Here is a 16,583-nt window from a genome sequence, read left to right on the forward strand (position 1 = left end):
CAGTTCGGGAGAGCAGACTTTAAAGAGTTTGTGGTTTTAAAAGAGTTTGACCAGCTCTCCCTAGCTGTGCATTATGGTTCTGAAGTAAGTTGTCCTCCCTTTGGCTCATTATTATACCCAAATCCAGTTGCAGCTTGCTACACATTTAATGGAGTGGCATTCACCCCTGGATCTTTGCCACAAGCAACTTGGCTTCCAAATGCCCCGTAGAAGAAAAAAACAAAAAACAAAAATGGATCCTAGATGTGACATTTCATCTACTTTGGCCATTGTTTATTAATTATTATAAATCAAGGTCCCTGGAATTAGCTGCCAAATCAGCTAATCAGCTACAAATCAGAGGATGTGATTTAGTTGAATGCGAATAGCTGAATGACTTTTCCTTTCATGGGGCTCTTTTCCTTTTATGCAAACTTGTTTTGGGGGCTACACCGAATGCTCCTGTTCCTTCCCCCCCCCTACACATAACAGAGACTTATTAAATATCTGAATAACGGCCTGATATTTTCAGGATATCTAACAGTTAGGATTCTCTACGTATTTCAGTATTCTTCTCAGCTGTTCATGCCACTGAGCTGAGTTTCAAGTCATCCGATATGTAGCCACTTAAAGCCGCTGAGCAGTTTCTTGGCTCTCATCTTCCCGGGTCTCTGAAGCTGAGGCTGAGAAAACCTTTCCATCTGATGTGAGTGTGACATTCATTCCTAGGAACATACGAGTGCTCCTTGGCTCCAGTGGAAACATTCTTTAGGAGCCAAAGCGATGGCATAGTCTCATCATTTTAAAGTGGCAACTGGGTACCTTTTTATCTGCGCAATTGGATGTCTCAGTGGACTTTTACATCTGCCTCAAAGTCTAAAGCTTTTAAATTTTGGTCAATCTGATTCTAAGTACGGTATCTATATTTATATCTATCTCTAGCTCTCTATTTTTTTTCTCTCTCTCTCTTCTATCTATCATCTATCTATTTCTATATCTACCTCTCATCTGTCTATCTGTCTATCTATCTATTATCTATCTATCTATCTATCTATCTCTATATTTCTACCTCTCATCTCTCTCTCCCTTCTGATCTATCCATCTACCTACCTACCCATCCATCCATCCATCCATCCATCCATCCATCCACCCATTCATTCATCATCTCTCTCAATTATTTATCTCTATCTCTCTCTCTCTCTCTCTCTCTCTCTCTCTCTCTCTCTCTCTCTCTCTCTCTCTCTATCTATCTATCTATCTATCATTTCTCTCATCACCTATCTACCTACTTATTCTCTTTCCCCCCTCCCCTTATTATCTATCTTTATCATCTACTTACCTGCCTATCGCTCTCTCTCTGCTTTCAAATATGGGATCTTATTTGACTCCCCCAAAATGTTCATTTTCTTCTTGAATGTAAGCAAGAGGACAGAATGACTTCCCAACTCTTACTGTAATTCTTCCTTGTTTCTACAGAAGGCACACTATGTGTATAGATTCCAGTACAATTTATTTTGTTTTGGTTTATAAATCTCTGACATCCATTTATTTCATCCTGCATCTCATTATATGGTTGTATTTCAGAATGGAATATATTTGCCAAAGCAACATACACTAATAGTTGCATTTGCAACTGTAGAAGTTGCCTGGTTATAAATTGGATAGCTGCCATAAAAAGGAAAAGACAAAACTATTTTCTAGCACTTGCGTTTGTGTGTGTGTGTCTGTATGTGTGTGTGCGCACATGCATAATAAAATAAGTGGGCATGGAGCCTAACAATCACCAAGGCGTATACCTATACTAGGCATATTTTGTTGAACCATCTAGTCAGATCCTCATAGTAACTATATTTACTGAATGACAGAAAGGCATTTTTAAACTTTTTCACTAGTTAAATTTTATTCTGTCATGAAATTCAATTATTCTCTCACATTAATAATCTGATTTAATTCCTTCCTTCCTTCCTTCCTTCCTTCCTTCCTGCCTGCCTGCCTGCCTGCCTGCCTGCCTGCCTGCATATTCTATTTTACTAATTTGCTTTTATGAATGTAAATATTCAGGCTTCTCTCTGGGCCAGACTTCCCATGATGCAGATCTGTGATTCTTCTGCAATACAGTCAAGCAGCCTGAGTGAAAGGTTGACCCAACTAATAATTTAGGGAATTAAAGTTAGAGAAGCCCTGTGCTGTTTTCCCACGAGAAATGCCCTCCCCACCCCAGTTCTATTAATTCCACTTGGAAGCAAGAAAAGACTGAAGCCCACTGTAAGAACAACCATGACCATGGAACAGATTTCTGGAAATACATAGGAAGTCTCTCTGGTCCAGTGTGGACAATTGAAATCTATGTGGTCTTTTTCATATTCTTCCTTTTCTGACACACATTCTTTACTGTGCTACTCCTTTAGCTGCATGTTGTTTCAGGTGTGATAACTGCAAGAACTGCTTATCGTCAAGACCATTAGTTTTTCTTCAAGGAAATTGGAAATTTAATATGTCTAGGCTGAAGGGAGTTGGCAGTAAACAGAGCTCTAGAAATATTGATACCATAACTACATGAGGCTTTCTGTTATCTTACTGGGTAAACCCCAGAATCTCTTCTACCTTCTACTGTTCCAGCAACATTAAGTTGAAAAATTCACTCCAATTGGAGTAAATCTAACACAAGGCAGCCCCAGGCTCAGAGTTGGACTAATTCCTAGCTATGTTGAGTCTCCTGGACAAGATTTTTTTTTTTTTAAAAAAGAAATCCTTTTAATTCAAAGGATTAATTCATTTATCCCTCATGCTTTTTTTAATAGCGATCGTATCATGTACTTTTGTAACATAAGACGCTTTTTCTGAGGTTTTGTGACTTCTAATAGAACGCACTGCAGTGCACAAGTAAAGATATACCTCTAGAGGGAGCTGTAGTCCTTATATATACCAAAAGCGAGTCAAAAATGAATTCTCAAAATGAAATGAATATGCCATTTCTGAGTGGTGTCATAATGCCTAAATCCTCTGACTATGAGGTCTTTCCTCAAGTTTTTTTTGTCTTCTTCCTCTTCTTTCACTGCCTTCTTGCCATTTAAAATAGAGCTATGATAAGCCTTCTCTCTTTTGTAGAAAATAACCTTGCCTGCACCATAAAATCTCCAGCTCTGTGACAGACTTTGTGTGTCACTTTTTGTCCTTCAAACCGTTTTGCGTAACATCCCCAGTCAAGTATGAAAGAAACATTACATTTGTTTTCCTGGACGTTCTCAAAAGTTCTTTCCTCCCTCCACTTGAACTTTGGAGAGGAAATCTGATGCTTAAACTTTCAATCAAAGGGGTGGAAACTTTAAAGAGACACCCACATGAAGATGATGTCTATTACCCAGCAAACAATTTAGTAATATGACCCCAGATGCAGCAACTCTCATTTATATCAGTAGAAGAATCAAAGAGTTTTAAAAAGCATTTTTTTGGGAGGAGATTAGGTATTTTGAGGTCCACTGAAAACACAATTCTAATATGAGTCCCTATCAGCTTTTGAAAGTGCTTGGACTTATATTTTCTATTATTCTTAGCAAGTCATTTGTTGCAGTGGACAATTTTGATTCTAATATCAGATGTTAAGGCACTGGATGAAAAGGCCTTGCCTTTATGAATAGAATTCTAGTGGGTCAAAACAGGATTCCTAATAAAACTTCATTCCGCCATTAATATGTCTTGGGAAGTCAAAAAACTCCAAGACACTTAGCTGTCCCATGATACTAATTTAACAAAGAGCAGACTTTCTTTCTGTGCCGATATTTCTGGATGCCATCTTGTACTCTCATCAAAAGTGTTTTTATCTGTACTTGCAAGGTTATTTTAAGTTGCTGGGTGGGGCCAGAAGCTACAGTAACTCACCGCCCGAGAAGTAATAGCTTGACCTACAGCTGCGCCAGTCCTGATCAAAGGTGGCTTGAACCCATGGCCTCTCATTTTCAGAGAGAGAGGCTGACAAAGGACAAAAGGGAGAGTGATGGAAGCAATTGCACTGGCCATTTGTGACTTACTTTTATTGAACAGAAAGAACCAGGGGAAATGACAGGAAAAAGAGAGGATAGATCTCATTTACTCTGACAAAGAAAAAAAAATACACAGGAAAATGTAGTTCACATTGCCCACATTTCTCTACTATTATACAGCAAATGTAGTGTTTTCTTTTTCCTTGGTTTGATGAAAGCCTGCTCTATAGTAAATTGAATCTCAGTTATGGAACTAATGTAATAGAAGAAAGCAACTACCTGTTAGAAACCAACACAATCACAGCCACTAAACATTAAATTGTCTCTCCAGATGTCTTGACAATTGTCCCTCCTGCATGCAGAAGACAGATAGGCTCTGTTGGGTCTGTAGTGGGATTGTGTAGTGATAAAATCCTGTTTGCCTCCTAGATTAAGCCCACCCCCAAACACACACACATTTGAAGGGAAATATCAGTTACCCGTACTTTTTGGAGTATTAGATGCATTCCCCCCCCCAAAAGAGGGTGGAAATGTTGGTGTGTCTTATACAATTGTTGGAAGAATTATCCTTCTGGGTTCAGCTCCAAGTGGGGAAAAAGACACTGGAAACATGGAGACTGCTTGGAAAGATGGTTTAATGGAGGACAGGATACATGGTTTGAGTTCTTGAACAGAAAAGGGTGGAGATGCTGAGCGTGCCTTGGTTTTATGCCCTCTCTGAGCTTTGAACTTCCTGGGGCACAGGAAGAGTATCCTGATTGGTTGTCAGACTCCCAGGGTGTGGGGGTCTTAGCTAGCCTTGCTGGCTGATGTAATCTTCCCATGTGGTGAGTTTCTGTTGCTAGATGGGTCCTATTGTGTTGCAGATGAAGGTCCATTGACAAAGGTGGTGGGGGATTGGATTTCTGCCTCTGGCCCATTGACAAAGGGAGAGGCAGGAAGCTGCTTTGTCTTTAAAACATGTTTCTCCATTTCTCATCCAGGGAAATATAATATTCTGCCTTTTTAATATTTCCTAAAATATTTCATTCTTCTAGGAGAGGGGTAAGTGCTAACTTCCTACAATCAGAATACAGCAATTTTTGTCTTCCCGAAGCCCTGCCACACCCGTCCTGTTTTTGTGAAAAACGGGCCCGTTTTTCGCAAAATTGAGGCGGGCAGAGGCTTTGGGAGGCCTGCAGAGTGTTCATGGGGGCCAGGGCGGGCAAAACCTTTTTTTTTCTTGCTTAGCTCTTCAAAATCTTTGTGCACTTTATACACCTGTGCATCTTATAATCCGAAAAATACGGTATTTTCTTTGATGTGATCCATCATTTGTTCTTTTTGCTGTTTAGGGCTCACTATGATGACACTGCTACTTACACTGCAGTGGCAACAAATATACATGGACAAGCCTCAACTAATGCCGCTGTGATTGTGAGAAGTGAGTAAAGCCACATGGTGATGTGAAACAGATACTTGAATGACTTGGTTCACAATATTGTCGCTTTCTTCTAGGATACAGAGGGGATGAAGAGCCGTACCCTGTTGGAATATTTCCCTATCGCTGTAAGTTCTCCTTGTAGTTAAAAGCAACTCTAGACCTGTCATTACCCACAAAGATGCTCCTCCCCTTAGAATCTTAATAAAAGATGACCAGAAAAGTTTACTACAGTATTAGGCTCAATTCAAGGTGTTGGTTTTAACCTAGAAACTCAAACCAGTGGATCAGAAGCACTTGACCTGTTGATAATTTGCACTCTGCTTTGAGTTTAAGATGGATAGGGGCTCTTTATCCAAGAGTCCTGGATAGAGGCTCTTTCTAAATAATGTCTATAAGAATTAAGAGCAGGAACCAGGGGTGAAATCTACTTACCTACCTTATCAGTTCAGAAGTGCACCCGCCTTCACGTCACATGCACGCACAGTCATTACCAGGAAGTAATGACACCTGGGCAGGTAGGCAGAGCCTTGCTCTGCCATCGCTACCGGATCGCCGAGCCACCGGCCATCACTACTGGTTCGCTCGTGGGCACGCGTGAGTGAAGCTTCTGCGTATGCACAGAAGCGTCCGGGTAGGTGGGCAGAGCCTCCTGTTGCCATCGCTACCAGTTCGCCTGAACTGGGGCGAACCGGTAGCAACCCACCACTGACTAGTACCAAGCCCATGCCATCTATTGTTGAAGGCTTGAGAGAATGAATGGTCTGCTAGGGGGAATCTGGCAAGCCCCATGTGTTTGTGGTCGCTTTTGCTGCCTTGAATTGGTTTTGAAAGGGAAGTAAGGAGGAGGAGGAAGTCTATTTTCAGCTTTATAGCCAATGCATTAATCTTGACTTCCATTGTTTCACTTCAAAGACACCTAAATATATCAAGGCATGTTGATGGATATTAAATAATTTCTAAGTTTCATCTCAACAATTGTCTTTTCAATTAACCTTATTCTTGTTTGCCTCCAGTGCCGCTGCCAGATGAACTCTGTTTCACACATTTTGAAGTTCAGTTTTTGGAGAGGTTTGGAGTCACCTTTGGGACGGAGGGGGAAACACTGACTTTAAGGTGTAACATCTTGGTCACACCAGAACTGAAGCGTCTCCATCCTCGGGTTGAATGGTACAGAGATGGTAAGAACCTTAATTATTAATGTGTTTTGCAGAGCTTCCTTTACATTTTTGAATTTTCCAAGGATTGCTGAAATTTGTGACAACTTTCCATGAGCTCTACATCCCAGATATAATAGTTGTCACTTAACCAGATGGGTTTTTTTTATATTTCTTAAACAGTTCTGCATGTTTCATTCAATATGACTGGAATATGTCTGCAGAGCTCAGAACCTAAAATTTAAGGTTCATTGATTAAGGGCAGGGGTGAAATTCAAAATTTTTCCCTACCAGTTCTGTAGGTGTGGCTTGGTGGGTGTGGCAGGGGAAGGATATTGCAAAAACTCCATTCCCACCCCACTCTGGGGCCAGCCAGAGGTGGTATTTGCCGGTTCTCTAAACTACTCAAAATTTCTGCTACTGGTTCGACAGAATCTGTTAAAACCTGCTGAATTTCACCCCTGATTAAGGGGTATGTAAGCAAAACAGTTGTTGAGGATCAAAACCTCTATCTCCACAAAAGACCTAACACTGGCTTTAAGTCATTTTTTTGCCTCTTTCCAATTTTAATTTTTTTTTATTGCAAAAGTTTTACAATTACATTTTCACCCCTTTCCCCCCCACACCTCCCCCCAGACTTCCCAACCTCCCTAACCCTCCCTAACCCTCCCCTCCCCCCAGACTTCCCTATAATATACTCATACTCATAAAAAAACCCTTAATATAACACTTATATATAAACTTGAACCCCTCCCTCCCCTGTGTAATTTTTCTCTTTACCTCCTTACATTAAAATATTTCCAATACATTATTTTCAAATAAAAGCTATTTGATACTTTCTAGTTTGATATTTGTTCTGAACATATTCTATCCACCTTTTCCATTCCCATTCATAAGTCTCTTGTGAACAATCTTTTAAATATGCTGAAATCTTTGCCATCTCTGCAAAACTGGCCATCTTCAAAGTCCATTCCTCGATAGTGGGCAAAGCTTCATTCTTCCAGTATTTACCTATCAACAATCTTGCTGCTGTTATCATATACAATATCAATTTTGTTTCACCCAATGTAAAACCCTTAACTATACCCAATAAAAACAGTTGTGGAGAAAATTGAATTTTTTTCTTCAAAACATTCTGCATGACCCACCAAATTTTTATCCAAAAAGCCTTAACTTTCCTACAGGTCCACCAAACATGATAATACGTAGCATCCAAACATTCACATCTCCAACATTTTGGCTGAACATTAGGGTACATACATGACAACTTTTTGGGATCTAAATGCCATCTATAAAACATTTTATAAAAATTTTCCCTCAGGTTCTGCGACTGTGTAAATTTAACATTCTGAACCCAAATTTTTTCCCATGTTTCCAACATCACTGGTTCTTCAAAATTTTGTGCCCACTTAATCATACAGTCTTTAACTAATTCGGTTTCTGAGTCCCTTTCTAGCAAAACATTATAAAGCCTTTTGATATGCATTGGACCTTTCTCTCTTATATGTCTAACCAATTATTCCTCGTGCAACATAATACCAGTTTTTTGGTCCTCTTTCCATCTCAATTGTAATTGATTATATTGTAACCAAGTTAAATTAATCCCTTCGTCCAACAGTGTCTGCAATGTCTTCAGCTGCCATCTGCCCGCATCTGTAAAAAGAACCTCTTTGTATAAAAACCCCCCGAGTGACATTATATTTGTATTCCACAAAGTATGACCAAGATCCAGCCATAGCGGTATTTTATAATCCCATTTGAGTCGATGCTTCTTCCAAACTCTCATCAAAGAGTCCCTAAGTATATGACTTTTAAATACTTTATCAACTTTGTCATCATAAAATAAGTAAGCATGCCATCCAAATTCAAGATCAAAACTTTCTGCATTCAATATTCCAGCCTTTTTACTTCCAAACCAATCACTTGTTAAAGTTAAAGCTGCTGCATCATAATATAGCTGTAGGTTTGGAAGTTTAAGACCTCCTCTTTCTGGAACATCTTGCATAATTTTCAATTTCACTCTCGGCTTCTTCTCGTTCCAGACGAACTTATTCACTCCAGATTGCCAAACTTTCAATTGCTTATCACTTTTAAGCACCGGAATCATTTGAAACAAAAAAAGAAATCTTGGCAAAATGTTCATCTTAACTGCTGCTATTCTTCCAAGTAGAGACAGCTGCAGTTTTTTCCAAGTCTCCATATCTTTCTGCACCTCTCGCCACAACACCTCATAGTTATTTTGAAACAATTTCATGTTTGATTCTGCAACCTGAACTCCTAGATATTTTACCTTAGGTACAGTCTCAAAACCTGCCCTCCTTTCAAGCTCATGTTTACAATCTTGTGTCATGTTTTTAGCTATCATTTTAGTCTTTTTTGAATTCAATCTAAAACCTGAAACTTTACCATAGTCTTGTATAATGTCCTTCATCAAGATTATTGATTCCATTGGTTGTGATAGGGTAACAACCAGATCATCTGCAAATGCCTTTATTCTGTAATCCTCTTGCCTAATCTTTATACCTTTCAAGATATTAGAGTCCCGTATTGTATTTAGCAAGACTTCTAGTGTTAAAATAAATAAAAGTGGGGACAACGGACATCCCTGTCTTGTTCCTTTTTCAATTTTAAACTCTGTTGTCAGACTTCCATTAATAATGATCTGTGCCTTTTGCTCTTGATAAATTGCTGAAATCGCCTGTATAAATTGATCCCCAAAGTCCATCTTTTTTAAAGTCTTTAGTAGAAAATTCCAATCCACTCTATCAAAGGCCTTCTCTGCATCCAAAAAGACCAGCACTGCAGGAATCTGTTTATTCTTCTCAAGATATTCCAATAAATCTATTACTTGCCTTACATTGTCCTTCATGTATCTGCCCTCGATAAATCCCGCTTGATCATCATGAATCACCTTTTGAATTACTGGCATCAACCTGTTGGCTAGTACTTTCGCAAAGATTTTATAATCTGTATTCAAAAGAGATATTGGTCTATAGTTCTCTGGTTTTTTAGGACCGATTTGTTCTTTTGGTATCAAAGATATGTAAGCTGTTGTCCATGATGGGGGTATTTTACCCCCTTGCTGAATATTGCAAAATAAATCTCTAAATTGTTCCACCATTTCAGCTTGCAAAGTTTTGTAATACACTGCGATCAAACCATCCGTGCCAGGAGCTTTGGCTGTTTTTAACTGTTTAATTGCTACTATTATCTCCTCCTCTGTTATAGGATAATTCATTCTTTCCTTTTGTTGATCAGTAATTTTTGTAACTCTTTTATCGTTTAAATATTTTTCTATAAGTCCATTCTGCATCTCCTCTTTAGCATATAATTTAGTATAATAGTCCACAAAAGCTTCTTTAATTAATTTTTGTTGAAAGATTTCTTTCCCTCCAATATCAATACTATCAATAGTCCGTATACTTTGTTTTTTCCTCAATGTGTAAGCCAACCATCTGCCCGGTTTATTAGCGTTACAAAATGTATTGTGCTTCGCATATTGTAAGTTTGTTGCAACTTGTTCCGCCATAAGCATTTGAAATTGGTCTTTCAAAAGTTTTATAGCACTACGTATTCTTTCATCTGTTGGATTTTTAATAAGTAACTGTTCTTTATTCTTTATTTCTATTTCCAGTTCAGATCTTTTCTTTTGTCGGAACAGTCTATGTTTAGAGTTCATGTAGATAAGTACCCCTCTCATATAAGCTTTACTTGCATCCCACACAATTTCAATTGGGGTACCTTTATTCAAATTTATTTCAAAAAATTCTTTCAAATGCTTTTTAAGTTCTGTTGTATTTTTTTCATATCTAAACAAATTCTCATTTAATCTCCAAGAACGTCTCTCAACCTTGTCCATCTCAATTTCTATCCATACTGGGCTATGGTCCAATTTTAATTTGATATATATTGCCCTGAGTCCCTTCTGGGAGAAGGGCGGTATATAAATTAAATAAATAAATAAATAAATAAATAAATAAATAAATAATAATAATAATAATAATAATAATAATAATAATAATAATTAGCGAATTTTATTGGAAAGGATCAAAATCATGTAAAGAAATAATTATTGATTCTGACTATAGTTGAAACCACACATATTTAAATCCTATTGACTTTAGTGAGAAAAAAAACAAATGATTTATCCCATCTCTGTTAATCAATAGAGTTCGGAAGGTTTATTGTTGTCTGAAACAGGTGCTTGACAAAATTTTTGTGACATGGCTTCAATAGTCCCCCCAATACACAAATTGTAAAGTTTCAGATTAGGTAACATTGATACAGATTAGTGGATCCTTCACAGTGTCTGAGGACTACACCAAACATTACAAAACTAGCCTACAGGTCCATATGTTATTAGAAATAGCATCTGAAACATGATAGCATCTTCCCAACATATTTGCTCTAAAATGGCTGATTTGGAGATTCCAGTGCAGAATACATCTTTATCGTTGCTATCTTATTAACACGTACTGAAGTGCAACCTGTCTTCCAGATGTGCTAATCAAAGAATCCAAGTGGACAAAACCCTACTTTGGTGAAGGACAAGCAGCACTGTCTTTCTCTCATTTGCACAAAGATGACGAAGGCTTGTACACCCTGCGCATAATTTCCAGAGGCGGAGTGCATGAATATACTGCATTTCTGTTTGTCAGAGGTATGACAGCCTTGCTATTCAGGAACTGATCCTGCTTGATTGTTTTTGAGGGATAATCAGAAGGGGTAGGGAGTGGGGAATTTTTGGCTTTCCAAAAAGGTTGAATCTGTTCCTTTGAAATGCTTGACTATGTTGCTTGCAAAATTGTTCCGGTGATTGTAAAATGGACAGGCCAAACTTTGTTGTGGTCAACTTAAAGAGGGCATTCATGGTTAGCATTTATTTTATCACATTTGTATCATGAGAAAGAAAAGGAGAATGGTTGTCTTTGGTTTGACAAAAAAAGGAAATGGCTATATAAAATGGAACTAGGGTTGTAATTTGATCTCATCCTGACATGGACAAATCCTTAGCAAATCTGGGATGGATTACACCAATCCTTAAGGCCAGAAGTGCAGGTAGAACACCTTCTGCCTATACAGCCTTTTAGACTGAGCTAAAAATCTCAGCTAGTGTTCTCAGCAGATGAGAACACTATAGAGGTGAGTTGATTTATATTCCGTGAAATTTTGGCTCTGTTGATAAGCTCACCATCTTGTAAACAATCTAGCTGATTTCAGTGGAATTTACCGAAGCTCACCGACTGACAAAAAGTGGCTTGTACTTGCAAGCTTTCCATGCTGTTCCATTTGTTTTTGCATGAGTGTATGGTAGGGCTGTGTTTTTCATTTCTTGCTCTGCCTGAAGCACCAATGTTCTCAGTGAAAAAGCCCAGCAGTTCTTGTTCCTACCTTCCCTGGAGCTATGCTGCCTTTCTCTGCAATATTGCTCTGTGCTCTTCAACAACAGGAAGAAACCAACCTCGGGAGAATAAAGATGGTGTCAGGAGAATTGAGCCAGGGAAACCAGAGAAAGCTAAAGTTGCCCACTGTTAACTTTTTTTTTTTAATTTAGATTTATATGCCGCCCTTCTCCAGAGACTCAGGGCGGCTTACAATGCGCTAAGCAATAGCGCATTGTATATTTTTGTATATTTATACAAATTTGTATATTTATACAAAGTCAGTTTATTGCCCCCACAAACTGGGTCCTCAATTTACCTACCTTAGAAAGGATGGAAGGCTGAGTCAACCTTGAGCCTTGGCAAGATTTGAACCTGCAGTAATTGCAGGCAGCTGGTCTTAATAACCAGCTTAAAACAGGGTGCCTTAGACCACTGTACTTGAACTTCAGTCAAATGTTTGGTAACACAACTCCTAAAATATCTTGCTATTAGATCTATTGGCCTGGGTTAATGGGAGCTGGAATCCAAAATATCTGAAAAGGATTAGTGTGCTAATTTCATATATCCATCCATTAATCCTTAAGACTATTGGTATGTGAGGCCAATATGAGTTGTTAAAATGCTTTCATGTTATGGGTATGCAATATGGAAAGTGGTGGATATGGAGGCCCATTTCCTGGTATACGAAGGTTCCTCTTTATGATATTATTACTATTTTAATGTGCAGCCTTTTTGATTCTGTTGAATAATTCAGACTGATCCTCCAGCAAATTTGGCTGAAAGCAACTTAATTTACATAAAAAGCCATTGAGAATTTCAGAATAAAGTCTGAATTAGGATATAACATCTTTTAAAATGCCCTGCTGCTTACTTCCATAAAAGAATCTTCAGGTTTTGTTAAGGAAATAAGAAGATGCCTCGTTAAATATTTTTAAAGGACATGTCCTTATATAGTTACTTTTGTCTCATCTTCAACCCACCATGGAGACATTAATATTTAACTATTCCAATTTGCAAGTCTCTTGCAAATTTTCAGCAACAATTACTATTTTTTAAAATTTCACATGCTCCCTGTCCCTATTTTCACTCTATACCTCAAAAAGAATAACTTAATCAAAAAAGATATCCAAATAGCTTCTAACAATTAGGAGGATAGAAGGCTAATTTAGGATGGAGTTTTCCCACTATATTCTGCAACCACCTTTTCAGCAATCCTCCATCTTGGTCTATTTTTTTGGCACAGATATAGAGTTGTTTCAGAATACCACTGCTTTGGAACAGAATTGTTCCAGAATTCTATTTCAGAATAATGTTATTCCATACATATAACCTAGAGCAAGATTTGATAGATGACTAAATTCACTGATGTAGCCATCGGTTAAAACTCACCGATTCTCCATTCCCCCAAGCCTGGCCTTTCCTTTATAAAGGAAAATTCTTGATGAATGTTTTTCCTGAGAACCTGTGATGTTTGGTGGAAGAGAAAATTCATTCTGACCCAATCATTTTCCCTAACATGACTTGCATGAAAACTGTAAGGACAACATCGTTATGTGTCTTTATTATTAAAAATGAATAGGGATCTGCATTGAAGACAGTGAGAGGTCTTTGGTGCTCTCTGAGCTTAGTTGTTTTCTTGCAGATATTTTATTTCTCAAACTAGGTAACATCATCAATGCTAGTAGGGCAAGGGGTTTGCTCTTAATTTAAAGTCTACTGGTTGCCCTGTCAGTGTTGGTGAGAGCGGTCTTGGAGGTTTTTAGGTTCATCTGGGTGTTGATTGTTTGGACAAATTGGCTATCAATGGACACATGTACATAAACAACATCTACATACTATGCAAAAGAGATCACCAACAAGCCAAAAAAGACCAAAAGATCTTCTCCCTAGCAATCAACATGAGCCTAGACTAACACCAAGTTCAACATCAGACCAACAATCAAGAAGTAAACAATACTCAATCAAGGAACTGCCAAACAAGCCAACGTTAAACAGCCCAACTGAAAAGCCTCCAAGACCACTCCCACCATCAACCAACCAAGCTCAGAGAGCACCAAGGACCCCTCATTTCAATCCCGAGCTACAAATATTCTCCCTTAATGAAGACAACATAATTAATTACTTATTAATTATTATAATTAATGCTGGTGTGCTTTTCTCCTAGCTCAAGAATGGAAAAAAGTGAATTCACTTGTTTGTGAGGGAAACCCCCACTGTCACCCACTAGTGTGTCAAGGGTGATTTTATCTGAGTTTTTTCTTGGGGTTTTAGATGCTGATGCCCTAGTGATGGGGGCCCCTGGGGCACCAATGGATGTGAGCTGCCATGATGCCAACAGAGATTATGTTATTGTTACTTGGAAACCACCAAATACAACCCATGAAGCTCCGGTGATCGGCTATTTTGTGGACAGGTATATGCGGAAGGAATAGCATTTGATTCTTCTATATTTCAAATAAATTATCAGTGCTCAAAAGACAGTTTTTGAATTTGATGTAGGTTTTGCTTTCTGTGGCAAGTTAGTATGATATTGTTCAAGTTTTATTTCAATGGAATTTATGGCCTTTTGTAGTTTTTCAACAAGTTATAAATCTCCAGATCAGTCTGGGTCTCTTTGAACTGATTCACACACACACTCAAATGAAGATCTTTTAATTGCTCAATATGTGATAAATTAGCACTAAAATATTATTCCATTGAAGAATCTTTTAGCAGAGATGATCTGAAATGCCTGTTCTGGATAGATTGACCACACATCTTTTTTTTCATTTTTTATAAAGGTCAGTCCTTTATTTCAGAAAGCTGTCCTCCTAGCTTTATTTATTTTTTAAGAACTCATTTGAGTCCTTTATTTTGGTCATTTAAATTTTACCTTGCAAATGAGACCACTTAATGTACAATCCTTCACATTCATGTGAAAACTATAGAACCTGAATTGTACTTTTTAAAAATAAGTTTACATGTACTGTTTAATTTTAGATATTTTTAGTAGAATATATATATATATTTGTAAAGTTTTTGTTTTGCTCTTGAATTATCTTTCATAAAGCAAAGTTTACACAATTACAATTCTTATCTAATGCATCTCTTTTAGATTTACCCCCGTTTCACAGGTCTTTCTTTTATTTTTTTCTGAGAAAATATAGTCACTGTAATTATGCATTAATAATTAATTAATAATAATAATAAATAATAATTAGGCATGATCTGCACTACACATCCCTCTCTGCAAGTTGCTATCTGGTGATCACAGTTACAAAATGAATGGCTTACACATATGAATCATTTAGTTCCTTACTTCTTGGTTTCCTACTTGTTAGATTAATATGTTAATTTCCTCTTTTGTTAGGTGATAGTGGGATTATTTTATTTTATTTATTTGATTTTTATCCTATCTTTATTAATTTTTTTAAAATAACTCAAGGAGGTGAACATACCTAGTACTCCTTCCTCCTATTTTCCCCTCAACAACCCTGCAGCAATTGGCCCAAGATCACCCAGTTGGCTTCCATCTTTAAGGCTGCACTCACTGTCCCCTGGTTCCTAAACCAGCATCCTAACCACTAGACCACAGTGGTTCTCCTGGTCTTATTTACCCCTAATGACTGATGTTCAATCTTCATTAACTTCACTTCTTGAATGTATATTCAGTGAACCTGCTAAAGATATGTGTGAGGAGCTTTTCACATGCTTTGTCCATTCCACATAATCCTATAGGTCAAATTGTCAAATATTCCTGAGTCACATTCACTTCCTGGGAAATACGCCATGTTCAACTTATAAAACAAATTGGTCCTGCTGTTCAGGTCAAGGACCAACTTAGTTTAACATTTTGCCAAATGCCTGAAGGGGACTTGCAAGTGGGACATGGAAACATACCCCTCTCTTGCCATTGCTGCCCTGCTATTATTATTTCAAGGCACACAATCCTCTGCCTTGCATCTCAACACTACCAGCCCTTGATGGATTAAGTTATCCAATTCTGCTTAAAAGCTATTTATGAGAGTGCCTGGGCTAGTTTGGGCTGGTGGTTAAAGCAACAGTCTGGAAATATGGATACCTTGCTTTTAGCTCCATCTTAGGCACAAAGCCAGTTGGGTAACCTTGGACCAATCATTCTTCTCTCAGCCCTAAAAAGGAGGCAAGGAAAAACCACTTTTGAACTCTTGCTAAGCAAATTTCGGGGGCTTGAAGGAGGTGCATCAGATGCACAGAAGCCCTGGTAGCTCAGTGGTTAGAATGCAGTATTGCAGGCTAACTCTGCTTACTGCCAGAAGTTCGATCCTGACTGGCTCAAGATTGACTAAGCCTTCAATCCTTTCGAGGTCAGTAAAATGAGGATCCAGATTGTTGGGAGCAATAAGCTGACTTTGTATACCATTTAAGGAGGGTTGTAAAGCACTATGAAGCGGTATATAAGTCTAACTGCTATTGCTTATTGCTATCCAAAGCAATAGTCACTGGCTTCAAAATGACAGGATTGTGCATATAAAAAGGAGCAGAACCACAACTGCTTGTTGGAAGCCAATTAACATCATTGTGGTTGCCCATGTTCATGAGCTATCCACAACAATTTCCTTTTTCCTCACTGTATACATGTGAAGTTACAATATTTTATCCTAATGCCTATTATTTTATACTTACCTCATTTCAACTATATTTG

At 38.0% G+C, this 16,583-nt stretch overlaps 1 protein-coding gene across 1 annotated transcript in view; it reads left to right on the plus strand.

Annotated features, from left to right (window-relative positions):
- The window catches only part of MYOM2 (myomesin 2), a 94,210-nt gene that overhangs the window by 23,930 nt on the left and 53,697 nt on the right, over positions 1–16,583 (plus strand). The window contains exons 8-12 of the mRNA XM_060689260.2: positions 5,294–5,382; positions 5,457–5,507; positions 6,396–6,560; positions 11,035–11,196; positions 14,192–14,333. Coding sequence (XP_060545243.2) covers positions 5,294–5,382; positions 5,457–5,507; positions 6,396–6,560; positions 11,035–11,196; positions 14,192–14,333 — 609 coding nt within the window. The remainder of the gene's footprint in view (positions 1–5,293; positions 5,383–5,456; positions 5,508–6,395; positions 6,561–11,034; positions 11,197–14,191; positions 14,334–16,583) is intronic.

This window comes from Pantherophis guttatus, chromosome 1 (assembly GCF_059756535.1).
Source record: "Pantherophis guttatus breed Tessera chromosome 1, ASM5975653v1, whole genome shotgun sequence".
Taxonomy (NCBI): Eukaryota; Metazoa; Chordata; class Lepidosauria; order Squamata; family Colubridae; genus Pantherophis; species Pantherophis guttatus.